The 13,585-nt window shown below is 26.3% G+C and overlaps 5 protein-coding genes across 5 annotated transcripts; 4 read left to right on the forward strand and 1 right to left on the reverse strand.

Moving 5' to 3' along the window:
• The first annotated feature begins 1,492 nt into the window (after positions 1-1,492).
• OCT59_030078 (uncharacterized protein) lies at positions 1,493-3,279 on the forward strand. The gene is made up of 3 exons (XM_025322551.2): positions 1,493-2,152; positions 2,232-2,878; positions 2,972-3,279. Exons 1-3 carry the CDS (start codon positions 1,899-1,901, stop codon positions 3,055-3,057), a joined length of 987 nt encoding a protein of 328 aa, XP_025166013.2. The 5' UTR covers positions 1,493-1,898; the 3' UTR covers positions 3,058-3,279.
• A 268-nt stretch (positions 3,280-3,547) lies between these two features.
• Positions 3,548-5,157, forward strand: OCT59_030079 (uncharacterized protein). The gene is made up of 2 exons (XM_025322550.2): positions 3,548-4,191; positions 4,267-5,157. Exons 1-2 carry the CDS (start codon positions 3,572-3,574, stop codon positions 4,712-4,714), a joined length of 1,068 nt encoding a protein of 355 aa, XP_025166012.2. The 5' UTR covers positions 3,548-3,571; the 3' UTR covers positions 4,715-5,157.
• Positions 5,158-9,114: 3,957 nt separating this feature from the next.
• On the forward strand, positions 9,115-10,126 carry OCT59_030080 (uncharacterized protein; the record flags this gene model as incomplete). Its single annotated transcript, XM_066146426.1, has 5 exons — positions 9,115-9,167; positions 9,249-9,423; positions 9,501-9,555; positions 9,646-9,766; positions 9,847-10,126. The coding sequence occupies 5 exons, from the start codon at positions 9,115-9,117 to the stop codon at positions 10,124-10,126; spliced, it is 684 nt and encodes a 227-aa protein (XP_065995072.1).
• Positions 10,127-11,094: 968 nt separating this feature from the next.
• OCT59_030081 (uncharacterized protein) lies at positions 11,095-12,478 on the forward strand. Its single transcript, XM_025322547.2, has one exon. The coding sequence runs from the start codon at positions 11,181-11,183 to the stop codon at positions 12,324-12,326; it is 1,146 nt and encodes a 381-aa protein (XP_025166009.1). The 5' UTR covers positions 11,095-11,180; the 3' UTR covers positions 12,327-12,478.
• Positions 12,344-13,552, reverse strand: OCT59_030082 (uncharacterized protein). The gene is made up of 5 exons (XM_025322546.2): positions 13,444-13,552; positions 13,199-13,373; positions 13,020-13,068; positions 12,596-12,953; positions 12,344-12,518 (listed from the first exon to the last, which is right to left on the reverse strand). The coding sequence occupies exons 1-5, from the start codon at positions 13,511-13,513 to the stop codon at positions 12,496-12,498; spliced, it is 675 nt and encodes a 224-aa protein (XP_025166008.1). The 5' UTR covers positions 13,514-13,552; the 3' UTR covers positions 12,344-12,495.
• Between the last annotated feature and the right edge of the window lie 33 nt (positions 13,553-13,585).

Here is a 13,585-nt window from a genome sequence, read left to right on the forward strand (position 1 = left end):
TATTTAATAAATTTTTGACTGTCCATTTATTATTATTAAACAAAGGAAAAATATATATAATGGGTTAGAAAAAATAAACACATTTTTACGCGATAAAAAATGATTGGTTGTAACAAACTTATAAACGTCTTGGTTCAGATTACCATAATAAGAAATTTTCTATAACAATTGTTTATGGGTTGATCGTAAAGAAACAAAGAAAAATACAAATAAATGAATAATGATAAGGAAAATTAATTTCTTTTAGAGAGAAAAAAAAAAATTCTTTCTACTTTCAGATATTTTTCAGATACTTTCAGTTTCCGAATAAAATTAACTATAACAGATAACTTTATTATGACACAATCGGATTATCGGAGATACAAAAATAGACTCATACCAATGACTTATCTATAAGCCATAATAAAGTTTCACAAGAAGTATAAACTATGGAAACTACGAAAACCATGAGAAAACTTTAAATTAATTGAGTACAATTATTATGTATTATAAATAGTTTCAAGTTTTAAATTTTCGAATGTTCTTTACCCTCAAAAGTCAATATGAATTATGAATTGGATATAACAATTAATATTATAAACAATATTATAATAAAGTATAATTAGAAACAAGTACCAAGTTATAGGAAATATTTAATATTGTTATATTGTTTATGTATGAAAAATTATTTTAAACAGGATTGTTATCTTGTATTAAAGGAGTTCCCAGGTGTTTCGAAGAAATTCTTTTTTGGATTGAATGGATAAAAAAGGATTTAATGAACTTTTATTAAGAATTTTGTGGTCGTTTTGTGGTCAGACCCTTCAGGAGTTTATTTACATTATGGAATTAAAATCCTGTTTATAATTAGTAGATCCCTTCCTTAATTCATTCAACTTGATTTTTAGAAATGATTTTCAATTAATCAAATATTTTAAAATACTTGTGAAAATTGTGTTACAAGTCTCAATCTAGCACTTTTATTTTTTTTTTTATAAATTTTTTAATCCAAAAAAATAAAACAAAAAGTTTCTAAAATTTATGATTTGTTATTCTTTTCACTTACTTCTTTTGGAAATAATATACCAAATTTGTAAGTATCAATAATTCGAATACAATACCTTTACATTATAATGTATAATACAGGATGAAAAATAAATGAAGGGTTTAAGCCACCAATTACAAATTTAGGTATACCGATGAAAAGAACAAGAACTTACTATAATTATTATAAAGATTCAGGTGTTCATAATGAGTATTACTTTGAAAATCAATGTTATTCAATTGTGGAAAAGAAGTTGTGTTACTGTAAATCCTGTAAATCCTGCCAAATACGTGTCTATTATAACATAATATGACGTTAGACACAACGGACACAACGGTTTAAGCCACAGTTTTGATTGTTTTAATAAATAATATATAATATATTCAATAGTACAAAGAAAAAAATTTTTTTTTAAAAAAAAAAAATTTTTCCGGGAGGGATTTAAAAAAAATTCATTTTTTTTTTTTGTTTTCCTCGTGGGAATAATATAAAAAAAAATTTTAAAATTTTATTTATTTTCACTTTATTTATTTTGTATAATACTTACCTCTGGTAAGGTTTGTTCTCATTTTTTTAAACTTTTAAAAGTATATATCTACTTAAAATATCAATATTCTTCAATATTCGGAGTATGATTATTAATCATCTTTTTTAGAAATTATAAATATAAAAATTTCATATAAATATTCTCTATTTTTTTTTTATTGTAAATAAACTTTTCCTTTATTTTCCTCCTCTTTCCTATTCTTTTTAACTTTCTCTTTCCTTTTCCTTTCCTTCTTTTCTTTTCCTTTCCTTTCCTTCTTCTCTTCTCCCTTTTTTCTATCTCTCGCTCATAATTTCTTCTTAATTTTTCTTACATATTGTAAAAAAAATGTCATCATCAAATAATACTCGTAATTCATTATCACTATTTTATGAAAAATCGTTGAAAAAAGTCTCAGGAGTTTATATCCAGACGAAACAAAATTCTATAAAGTTATTAAGTACATTGAACATTAATATTGCGAATAAATGTAATGAAGTAGAGCCAAAGTCAAGTAATAATAGTAATAATAATAATAATAATAGTAATAATAATTTAGAAAATTGTAATAAATATGTAAAATCTAGATCACCTTTTTTCAAGTAAGTTTAATTATCATTATGTTAATTAATAATTATTCATTAATTTTATACTAATATTTTTCTTTAAATTTATATATAGTCCACCTACACCATACCAAATAGATAATTTTATATCAGATGTTCCAACTCCATATTGTAATTTAATGAACCAAGATTATTATTTTAATAATGATGACAACGAGGTATCAAATCCAAGTAATACACATTCGATGAATGGTCCTTTATATAAAGATTATTCTTATGGTCTACCTTTTACTCAAAAAAGTCCTCAGAGTATTAATGAAAAAGAATTTTCTGATCAAGATTCTTCTGATGATCAAGATGATTATTTTTCACGAAAGATATCAAATTATTCTTCTCAATCTTCTTCATCTTCTGTTTCTACTAATTATGGTGTTAATGAATTTGCTTTGACTCCATTAACGAACGATGAAGGATGTGAGATTATTAAAGAAGAAATTAATCATACCGATGTCGGAAAAGAAAAAGAAAAATCTAAAGAAAAAAATATAAAAAGAAGAAAATCAACCATGAAATCAATTACCAGTCAAAAATCAGATAAAAGTTTTAAATCTAATAAATCCATAAGTAAATTATCCTTAAAATTAAGTAAAAATAAGTCATCATCATCTTCTTCAACGGTGGCTGATACAGTTGGAACTATAAACTTTGAGGAATTTATAAGTTCTTTGGATATTAGTGAAGATGTTGAAGGTAGATTACAATGTAAGTTTAAACTAAATCATTTTATTCTATATATAAATATATATATAAATATTTGGTAACTAATCAAAGTTCTTTTTTTTCTTTTTTTTATAGGGCTATTTAGATTTTATGATAATGATGGGGATGGATTTATTACACGTAGTGAAATGCTTCAAATTATGCATACATTGTATAGTTAAAAAAAAAAAAAGAACGTTCTCATAACAAGTTTTATTAATTAATATAGAATTTATTGATAGATCCATTCGCTTTTTTGGAATAGGAATCAAACCCTATTATTAGTACATAGAATAGAAAAATTATTTCTAAAAAAATTATTTTTTTGTATATTTTGTTTTTTTTTTGTTAAATCACATAGAAAATTAATAAATAGCGTCATTACCATTACCAATAATACATAAACATTCAATAATATGATCCATTCAATACAAGTTACAAGTATAATGGATAAATTTGAATTGGATTGTGTAACAGATGTAAAATGTCATTACAAAGCAAAAAAATGTTTATTTTGTTGATCTTCTATTGTTTTTTGCGAAAATTCTTATAATCCTATAAAATAATTGATCAATTTTATGCCGTACGTCATGTGCGTAGTGTTTGTATTAGCCACGTGTGATATTATGTCATTGTTATGATTTTTATATGATCCATCGGGCCCATAAAGGTATTTTAGATATTTTGATCAAAAAAATGAAGTGTATAAAACACGACTTATTCAGTCACAAGTCACAATCTTTCCTTTCCTTCTCAAGAACAAAAAAAAAAAGAAGAAAAATGCCAAATATAATAAATGCAATAACTTTTCTAAGACTAAAAGATTTGTTATTTCAAAAAATTATAGAGTTTTTTTTAGAGAAAATTTACAAAATATTTCTTTTCGTATTAGTTTGCGTAGTTATTTTTATTATTATTATTTTTCACCTTTCAATATCTAATTTATATAACCAGACACGTAAACAAGTCGAGAATTATGGTCAATCGTCAATAACATTTAATAGTATTCAAATAGTTGAGTTACCTATTACTGAACTAAGAATGCCAATAAAACATTCACCTTTGAACACTTATTCAGAATTACCTGATAAATTAATTAAGTATATCGATAAAGCAAGAATTTTTGATAAGGATTTACAAATATTACAAACTAGAACTAAAAGTTCTTTGGATAAATTAATCACTTATTTGTGCGCTTTAAAAATATCTGTTAATCATAATAAAGCCAATACAAATGATGCTTATTATCAAACCACAACTTTCATAGAAACTGAATTAAGGGAGATGATTCTAGTCTTTCAATATGCTCGCAGAAGGTAAATAATAAACTAATACATTTTTCTTTGTTTTCTTTTTTTTTTCTGCTTTTCTTTTAAAAAACAAATATTTAGTTTGGCAGATTTAGATGAAATTTCAGTAGAATTACATGATCTGACAACGTATGAATTAACACGTTATAAAAGAGAATATAATAAATTATTGGATAGCTTCTGGTCAAAATTGGGTGGGAATTCGAGAAAGATCCAAGAATATGAGGAAAATTTAACCCTGCTGAAAGATTTAGATAAACGTCTTCGTATGGCTTTATCACATATAGGAACTACTTCACGTAATTTGGAATCTTTCTTATTAAATTTAGATGAATTACGTAAACTGGTTAGTGTAACTGAGATGCCAATCAAAATACATATTGAAATTGTTTGGAAAGGAGTGGTGAGATTGATATCAGAAGGTGGTGTTGGCGACGTTTCTTTAATAGGCATTCTTATAAATTCGATTGAATCGAGTTGGTCTAAAACTTCAGTACCGACCCTCATTAAGTTTATTTTATCAGTTTGATACAATCGTCAACATTTGATCTAACATTTAATTAATAGAATGATATAATTAATTATATGCCGCGTATGCGTATAAGTAGTATCAGGGTATTATTCAACCGGACATCAATCCATGACGAATTCCGGACGTTCTAATACTTTCTTTTGAAAGTACTAAAGGTAATTCCAACGCGAATTTAATAGCTTTTGGTCAGAGATATAACTTCCTGTTAGTTTTATAACATGACTAGTACCCCCGCATACTACATGTAGAGTTACCCTTCCCATATACTGTAGTACCCTCTCTGAACAAGACTGGGGTACCCTATGCAGCGCTATAAGCATAACTAAATAGAATAAATCACTGTATATATATTTTTATCATTTTCAAATATCAATAATGTTATTTAATTAATAAAGTTGATTTGGTTAAATTTTGTTTGACCGTGATCGTATTATAATAATAATTATATAAAAAAGTACTATTTTACTCCTGAGAATACTCATGTAAAATAACTCATTGATATTAAATATTTAAGCAGTGCGGTACTGTAGAATATACAGTATACTTGTTATTCCATGGATATCAGTGAATAACTAAATATTCACCGATGCTCCCAGATTAGTGTATATGAAGTTTTTTAGATATCCATGGAATAACATTATACTTTTTTATACCGGTAGAATAATTGACAAAAAAATCCATCAGTGTATACATAGATGGGATAATAGAATAACTACCTAATAGGTTCCTTATACAAATTGTAAAATCACTACACTATAAATATTATGAATATTAGTTTACCAAATCATAACGTAATCCTAAGTGTAACTCATCATACAATTGCGAGTGATTAGCTGAGTTTATAAATGACCGGGAATCTTCGTTTACTTATTTCCCGGCCTCATATAGATAACCGGGAAATTACTAATTTTAGTTTAAAATAGTTAAGTTTAAAATAGTTAATATTTAATGAGTGACCGCTCCAAGGGATTACCCATTTATTTCATAGGAAGGGGTCTTTTTTTCCTTCGGGAAAAAAACCCTATTATTCCCAACTCTCCATGAAATAAATAATACATATTCCAAAAATTAAATCCTACATATAATATTGATTATGACCCATAATTTCACCATGAAAATAATCTGCAAGAACAATAATTATTTTTGTAATAAATTTAGTGTTCAAAATAAGAAGAAGAATAATAATATATTAAGAACACGTACTTACACACATAAATTTTTTTTAAACTGACTGCAAGAGAAAAAGATAATCTGCATCATTAGATGGGACGCGGGTAACCCAATGGTTTCTGATGAATATTTTCTCTTCCAGTATCTTGATTTTCTATTTTCATGAGAGGCTTGAATGATTTTCTTGTACGTTATTCCAAATTGATTTCATGTTTATTTAATTTGAAAACATCCATGTTTAATTTGTCGTAGTTGATTTGGTACGAAATTTTAATTCATCTACAGCAATTGAAGTTGCTGATATTAGTGTTGTCCTCTTTTAATTACTTTCTAATTAGACATTAATCTGTCGTTATTAAAGTGTAAAACTTCTTCCAAACGTTGCAATTCACGAGGAAAAAAAAAATCCAATTATTAATTAAAATAAAACATTACTGAATTAATTTGAACTTTTTTTTTTTCAATACATTAAAGCCTAATTATTGAGTAAAGGGAACATTATATCACTGAGACGCCTGCAACCCGGGTGATATACATTGTCCACCTTACCCAATAAATAATATTGACTATAATATGAAAAAAAAAAAATCACTTTCTCCCCTTTTTTGGTTTATGACAAAAAAAATTTGGAAGATACTGTATATATATATATGAACAATGGCAATAAAAAATTATAGATAATCTGCTTGATAATCTTTATAAATCCAAGAAAATTGCTAAAGATCACCAGCGGTGATTGTCACCATACCAGCATTATGAAGCACTTTTGGCCTGAATTAAAATCTAATAAAACACTGACCGGCATTACATCATAAATCCACCACTGGTGACCGCCACCACTGGTGATATTTATCAATACCCTAAATAAAATATATGATACATTTCGATATTATAAAAATAAATTTATTAAAAAAATATAAATAATAATACAAATAAAATAAATGAAGTAAATGAAGATAATATATTAGATTGTGATGTAAAGAATGAGAAATTAAAATGTTTTTGTTTATCATCTTAAACAAGCCCATAATTCTTATTTTCGTAAGTACGGATAGCGGAAATGTATAACGTAGTTACGTAGATCAATGCCAAATCGAAATTAAACTATTTAAAGTAAAAAAAGGCAGAGGTTAAAAAATTTTTTTTTTTGTTTCCAAATGTTTAATTCAATACGTCTCGTTATTATTCTCTCTCTTGTTCTCAGATAATTTCCTGTAGTAATAATATATGCAGATATTACCTTTGGCGCAAACAAAATCAAATTATTGAAATGATTGGTACGGTACGTAAGAATACAATAGAGATTTTTTTAAAACGTAGTAATGTAGATGTTTTTGGTTTGGGTATATATTATATTATATTTTTTCGCATAGAATTTCTTACCTGATTTTTTATTCGTTAATAGTATTATAAAAGGGAATACCGTTAAAAAATTCGTGTATCATTTGGTTATCAGAAAAATTTTGGATGGGAAGGGTTGTAATCATATTTAAGTGCGCTCTATTGTTGTTAATAAGATTTATTTGGATGATGGGATTATTGGGTTGAACACGACGAGCTCTGTTTCTTCCATTTCTTCCATTCCACCCATTCCTCCTTCTCCTCCTTCTAGCGACTGTCATTGTTAATTGTTAATTCTTATTTATTATTATATTATTTAATAAAAAAACAAAAGATTATTTATTTTTTAAAAATTTTTTTTTTTCTTAATTACAAAATATTTAATATTTGCAACAAAGTGCGTATATATATATATATATTAATCAGTTACGTTATTTGACTTTTTATAAACTTGATCAGATTCATGAGTAATAGGTCAAATGATTTAATCAATTTATATATATATTTTTTTTTGAAAGAACAAATTGGATCGAACATTCTATGGGTGTTTCTTTATCATTCTTTACTTTAGACTTTTTTGGTAAGTTTATTTTGGGTAAGTCCGAATTATATTCCATACTACTAATTTTATACAAATACTGCAATAACTGTAACGTAAAATTATAACATTTGATTTTTTAATTTATATTTTATATTAATTGGATCGTAACAACCATTCCAATTATTTGAGGAGATTTTTTTTTGTGTCTAAACAAGTAAGATTCAATTTTCTTAGATCAAATCATAAGTGACATGGTAATTTATAATTTTTTTCAAACAAGGAATATTAATTCAATCCCTAACTAGATTATTTAGAATATTCTGGATGCTCCAAAATTTTCTTCTCGAATCGGGATTTTAATTCCGTATACAACTCCGTATAAGCGCACACAAACTTTTCGAATTCCGAAATCTTGGCGCGCGTTAGATCACAAAAATTTTTGAAAGTTGAAACATTATTAATTTACTACACTAGGTCACGACGGAATTACTCTTCCGACAATCCAATAATACAGTATAAAAAAAACCCAAGAATTTAAATACTGCAGATCTACCATATTATATCACGTGTAAGAAGGAGTTGTTCTCCGATGTGCCCGATGTGCCCTAGGGCACTGGTCCAGTGCCATGTATTGTCTCACATTTGTATGTTCAAACATGCACTTTTTACACCTTTTACACTAATTAAAAAAAAACATTATTTGATCTATAATACAAACAAATTTTTATTATTATTTTGGTTTTCTACCAAAGTTTTAAGAATTATAAATAAAGAAGGAAAATAGAATATAAGATTCGAATTGTGCTCATTTGTATACATTCATTAACAATTATAAAGTAAATTTTACATAATTTATAATTTACATATTTTGTGCACAAACATTAACCATTAACAACATTTTTGATTGCAAATTTTTCTACACGATTTATTACAATTAATTAATATTCTTTCTTAACAGTTAAGTCAGATCAAAATATTCAATCTTTTAAATATTTTTTTTCTATATTATATATGTTACTAACAGTTAAGTCAGAATCAATTAAATTTTTTTCCATATTATGTTAAGCCGTTAAGGCGTCAAAAAGCGCGGCTGATGTCACCAATTTTTTTTTTTTTTGCATGTTTCAGGACTTTTCAATACAGTAATTTTGGTAATTCTACTTATTATGGAAATCAGGGAAACCAATTATTACCGAAAACACCAAAAATTTCCGGGATATAACCGGTTTTTACGCGAGACGAAAATTGAAACCATGGACCTCTCAGATTATCATTTCAATCCAAAACTAGTTAGACTACACTAACCAATTTGGGTGAGTCAGGTGAATTTTAGGCACAGTTACAAATGGAAAGTACTTATTCTACTCTCGCTAAATACCTTACAGAAAAAATTTCAAAGTAGTGATATTTATAATCATTCCGTTATTTCCGTATTTTATTGTAATTATTTATTTGTTCACAAAAATTTAAACCATGTAGTCTTTCACTAGAAAATCGTTTTCTTATTGCAATAGCTGGCATTCCAGGATCAGGTAAAACTACTTTAGCAAAAAATCTTGAAGGATATGTAAATAATTTCGTTGGAAAACAAGTCGCTATTAGCGTATCAATGGATGGATATCATTATCCAAGAAAAATATTGGATACTTTTCCGGTATGAGCTTTTTGAATCTGTTTGTTTTATAAATAGAATAAAATTTTAATTAAATTAATTTACGAATACTGCATAAGAATGTTGAAGAAGCTTATTCTCGGCGTGGAGCGCATTGGACATTTGATGCTGAAGGTGATTAATAAAAGAAAACAATGAATAGGATTATATAATATATGTTTATATTATTATTATCTTTATTATCTTTATTGTTCATTTTTACAGGACTTTATCAACTTGTCACCAGTCTTCGAAACCCAATAAATCACCAAAAAATCATTGATGCACCATCATTTGATCATGCCATCGGCGATCCCATTGAAAATGATATCAAGATATTTCCAAGGTTTTATAATAATTTTTCTTTTACTTTTCTCTTACTTTCACTTTGTATTCAAACAATTAAATTATAATTTTATTATTTAGCCATCGATTGGTAATTTTTGAAGGACTTTATCTTCATTTGAAGGAACCACAAATTTGGAAATCGATTGCTGTGCAAATGAATGAACTCTGGTTCTTACAAGTGGATCGTGAAATTGCGAGAAAAAGGATTATCAAAAGACATATAGAAAGTGGAATTTCTAATGATGAAGAAGCGGCAGTATATAGAGCGGATAATAATGACTTTTTAAATGCGGATTACATATTAGAGAATAGTATAATTCCTACTAAAACAATCAATAGCATTGAAATTGATTCATGAATACATAGCGTGATTTGCATGTCTCATTCCTAAACTGTATGGTGAAACGGTACAAAGTACATGTATGGATGATGTTACCATGTGCGAGTTTTTTTTAAGGCGCGTTTTCTTATTATGCTAAATAAAATATGTATAATTATGGCTATATTTCCTTTATAACCTTTTTTTTGTTCCTTTATTTTATTTTTAATTTTATCTCCTTTTTTTTGTTTTTTTAAAGTAATTTTATTATTTATTTATCGCTTCAACTGTTTCATCTTTTGCAAGGGATTTATCGGCGAGAACAATTAGTTTTAAAAGTATCAAGTGCATAATACATAATATTCACATTTTTTTCTCATTATTAATAATACTTCTTCTATCTTCAATTGTAAGACAACTAAACCAATTGTAGGCGCATTCACGCTTTTTTAGGAAAATTGTAAAGAAGCCCTTCCTTGTAAAAATTTATTCAATATATTAGAAAATTTTGAAGATCTCCTCTATGCATAGTAATAAACGAAATCCGGATAGAAAACCAGTTTTATGATTTATTTGGGTGCCGCCAAGAAAAAAATATCTTAGGTTATAATCTTTACGGCCCATAAATAACTTAATAAATTTTTTATTACAAAAAAATTCACTTTTTTTTTTCTATTTGAGCTTCAATACCCTATCCTTCATTCAAACCTTAAAAAAATTTTTCAAATAAATGATTAATTAAAAAAATGATGATCATATAATAATAAATTTCGACAATTTCGACAAAAAAAAATTCCATAATTTTATGTCTAATTATAGTTAATGTAATATATATTCATTTAATAATTTCGCCGGTTTTTTTATTATTTTAGTTTAGTGAAAGGTAGTACAATATGCATCATTGTCAAAGATGATAGAATTTTACCACCACTTACTTGTTGTGTTTCAGTAGAACAAATCATATTGTAATTTTTAAATATAAATACTTTAGTTTCCTTGTGAAAAAAAAAAAATTCCTCCCCCCCCCATTATTTCTTTCTTTTATTTTCCTTCTTTTTTTCCCCTTTTTACAAAAAAAAATTTAAAAGTATAGATGTCATCGCTTGGAATCAATAACACAATAGTTCCAACTATCGTCACTCCCAAACCTACTTCATCGATTCCAAAGATGCCAAAAAGTAATCCATACGTATCAACTCATAATAGTTCACTAGCGAAATATAAATACATAAAAGAAGAAGGAGTTATAACAATTTATAATACAAAAAATCCGAGTAATAATGGATCACCAGATTTAATTCCGAAATATCAAATCAAAGTCCCAACTTCTTCGGATCCAAATGTTTGTATACAAGATTATTATAATAATAGTCAAATTTATTGGAACGCTTTCCCAAGATTAAACGAGGTTACTACTACAACTAATAATGATACTACCAACACTACCACTATTACTCCACTTCCAAATAATTCTGTCAATAAACATCAATTTTTAGGAGACAATTTAAATGTAAAAAATCATAGATTTAGTAATTTATCCACAGCTTCATTTGACTCAGTTAGTAGCAATGGAAGTGCATGTACATTTAATAGTTCATCATCATCATTATCATTAAATGGACTTAATAATAATGGTATGGACGGAATAAACAAATTGATTAAACCTACTTCTACCTGGGAAATTTCAAATTTATCGACTCCAAGTACTTTAGTGAAATATGAAAGTTTATTAGGCGGATACGTTGTATCTTGGAATGGTAGAATGTTTCTTTGGAAGATTGGTGGTACACCTAACAACAATTCTACCGCTGGTTTTAATAAAAAGAATAGAAATTCTTTTATAAGTTCATATTCTTCCAAGAAAAATACAAATGTTTTCTCCAATGGTTCTTTAATACCTGGTAATGATGGAAAACAAAGTGATTTATATTGTGTCGAAGGATTAAGTGGTTTAGGTGCAAGAGTTGCTGAATTTGAGAGAGAAACAAATATTCTTTATATTAATGTATCTAACAAAATCTTAGACGCTGATTCATATAATAGTGCCAGTAAAAATAATAGTAAAGAGGAAGAATTATTAACTTCTTTTGAATCATTTATTTTAGTAACTGGTTTAATTGCCAAAAATTCCGCTAGAAAATTAATTAAAAAACTTCCACACAATCCTAATGATAAATATACCGAACCTCATTTATTTAATTACTCTCCTTTCTTTATGTTTTGTGGTTTCTGTACTTAGATTGAGGAACTTTATTTAAATAGGGAAAAAGGAATATTCTTTGGTTTTTTTTTATTATTATTAATAATTTTTGTATTAATAATTTTTGTATATCTTTAATTTTAAATAAAATATATCTAATACATCTAGTATAGAATAATCTTAATACTCTTAAATATTCTCGGTAAATTTACCGAAACATACGCAAGTAAGCTATAAAATTGAAATTTTTTTTAAAATTTGATTAAAACTGTAAAAAAACCAAGTCTCAAATGAAACCAGATAATTACCTAAAATTAAAGCACCAACACCAGTTAAAGTACCAATCATATATTGTAAAATTTGAGATTTAATTGTTTCCATTTGAGTTCTTAATCCAGCTATTTCGCTTTCAATTCTGGTACCAGTCTTAGTTAATTCTAATTCTAGTCCACTTGTTTCTTCTCTAATTCTACCTTTTTCTAAATTTATATCTAATTTTACTCCCCCTTGAGTTTTTTTAACCTCTTCGTTTAATTTTTGTTTCAATTTATCAATTTCTGTTAATAACCTTTCATTTTCAATTTTTAACGTATTGAAATCACTTCTTTCTACCATTTGTAATTCGGATTTCAACTTTGAAATATCTACTTTGGCAGTATATATGGACTAACATTTAGAGAAAAAGTTAATACTAGTTAAAAAGAAAAAGAAAAATTCTTTTTTTGATGTTACCTTGTCTATATCCGATTGAATAACAAAATCACTTGTTGCATTGCGTAAGCTATAGATCATGAGATAAGTATAGGGAATTAAAGAAAAAGATAAGGATCGTTTAGAATAGAATAATCTCTTTTTTTTTGTTGAAAAAAATATACATACGTACATAGATGTATACGTATATGCATTTTTACCTATTATTTATCACTTCTGATAATGAATTCATTATAGCCTCACTTTGTTGTCTTGTTAATCCTTCATTTTCCAATTTTTCTACAAATGAACTTGTATCAAAATATTCTACTTTATTAGAATTTGTATTACCAAAACGTCTTTGAATTATGGAGGAGTAAAGTATTCCATAATGTACTAAAGAAATTATTTTTCTTTTAATTTTTTGAGTGTAAAATAGAAAAAAAAAATTATAAATATATAATACCGTTGGTTTGATTAAATTTTATTATTCTTGGAATAATATTAGATATTAATCTAAATTTAATATTACGCATTAATCAAAAAAAAATAGAAAGAATGACCAAAGTTACGTCGTTCGACTTTTTTTTTTATATTCCATTTATAAC

Source organism: Rhizophagus irregularis, chromosome 9, assembly GCF_026210795.1.
Source record: "Rhizophagus irregularis chromosome 9, complete sequence".
Classification (NCBI taxonomy): Eukaryota; Fungi; Glomeromycota; class Glomeromycetes; order Glomerales; family Glomeraceae; genus Rhizophagus; species Rhizophagus irregularis.

What these genes read in the sequence shown, in the direction of transcription:
- OCT59_030082 (XM_025322546.2), bottom strand. Translation starts at nt 13,513, where the DNA reads ATGCGTAATATTAAATTTAGATTAATATCTAATATTATTCCAAGAATA. An exon ending in TCAGAAGTGATAAATAATAG is followed by an intron (nt 13,069 to 13,198) that starts GTAAAAATGCAT and finishes CATGATCTATAG; the next exon opens with CTTACGCAATGCAACAAGTG. An exon ending in TGTTGGTGCTTTAATTTTAG is followed by an intron (nt 12,519 to 12,595) that starts GTAATTATCTGG and finishes TCAATTTTATAG; the next exon opens with CTTACTTGCGTATGTTTCGG.
- OCT59_030078 (XM_025322551.2), top strand. Translation starts at nt 1,899, where the DNA reads ATGTCATCATCAAATAATACTCGTAATTCATTATCACTATTTTATGAA. An exon ending in TCTAGATCACCTTTTTTCAA is followed by an intron (nt 2,153 to 2,231) that starts GTAAGTTTAATT and finishes ATTTATATATAG; the next exon opens with TCCACCTACACCATACCAAA. An exon ending in TGTTGAAGGTAGATTACAAT is followed by an intron (nt 2,879 to 2,971) that starts GTAAGTTTAAAC and finishes TTTTTTTTATAG; the next exon opens with GGCTATTTAGATTTTATGAT.
- OCT59_030079 (XM_025322550.2), top strand. Translation starts at nt 3,572, where the DNA reads ATGAAGTGTATAAAACACGACTTATTCAGTCACAAGTCACAATCTTTC. An exon ending in TTTCAATATGCTCGCAGAAG is followed by an intron (nt 4,192 to 4,266) that starts GTAAATAATAAA and finishes ACAAATATTTAG; the next exon opens with TTTGGCAGATTTAGATGAAA.
- OCT59_030081 (XM_025322547.2), top strand. Translation starts at nt 11,181, where the DNA reads ATGTCATCGCTTGGAATCAATAACACAATAGTTCCAACTATCGTCACT.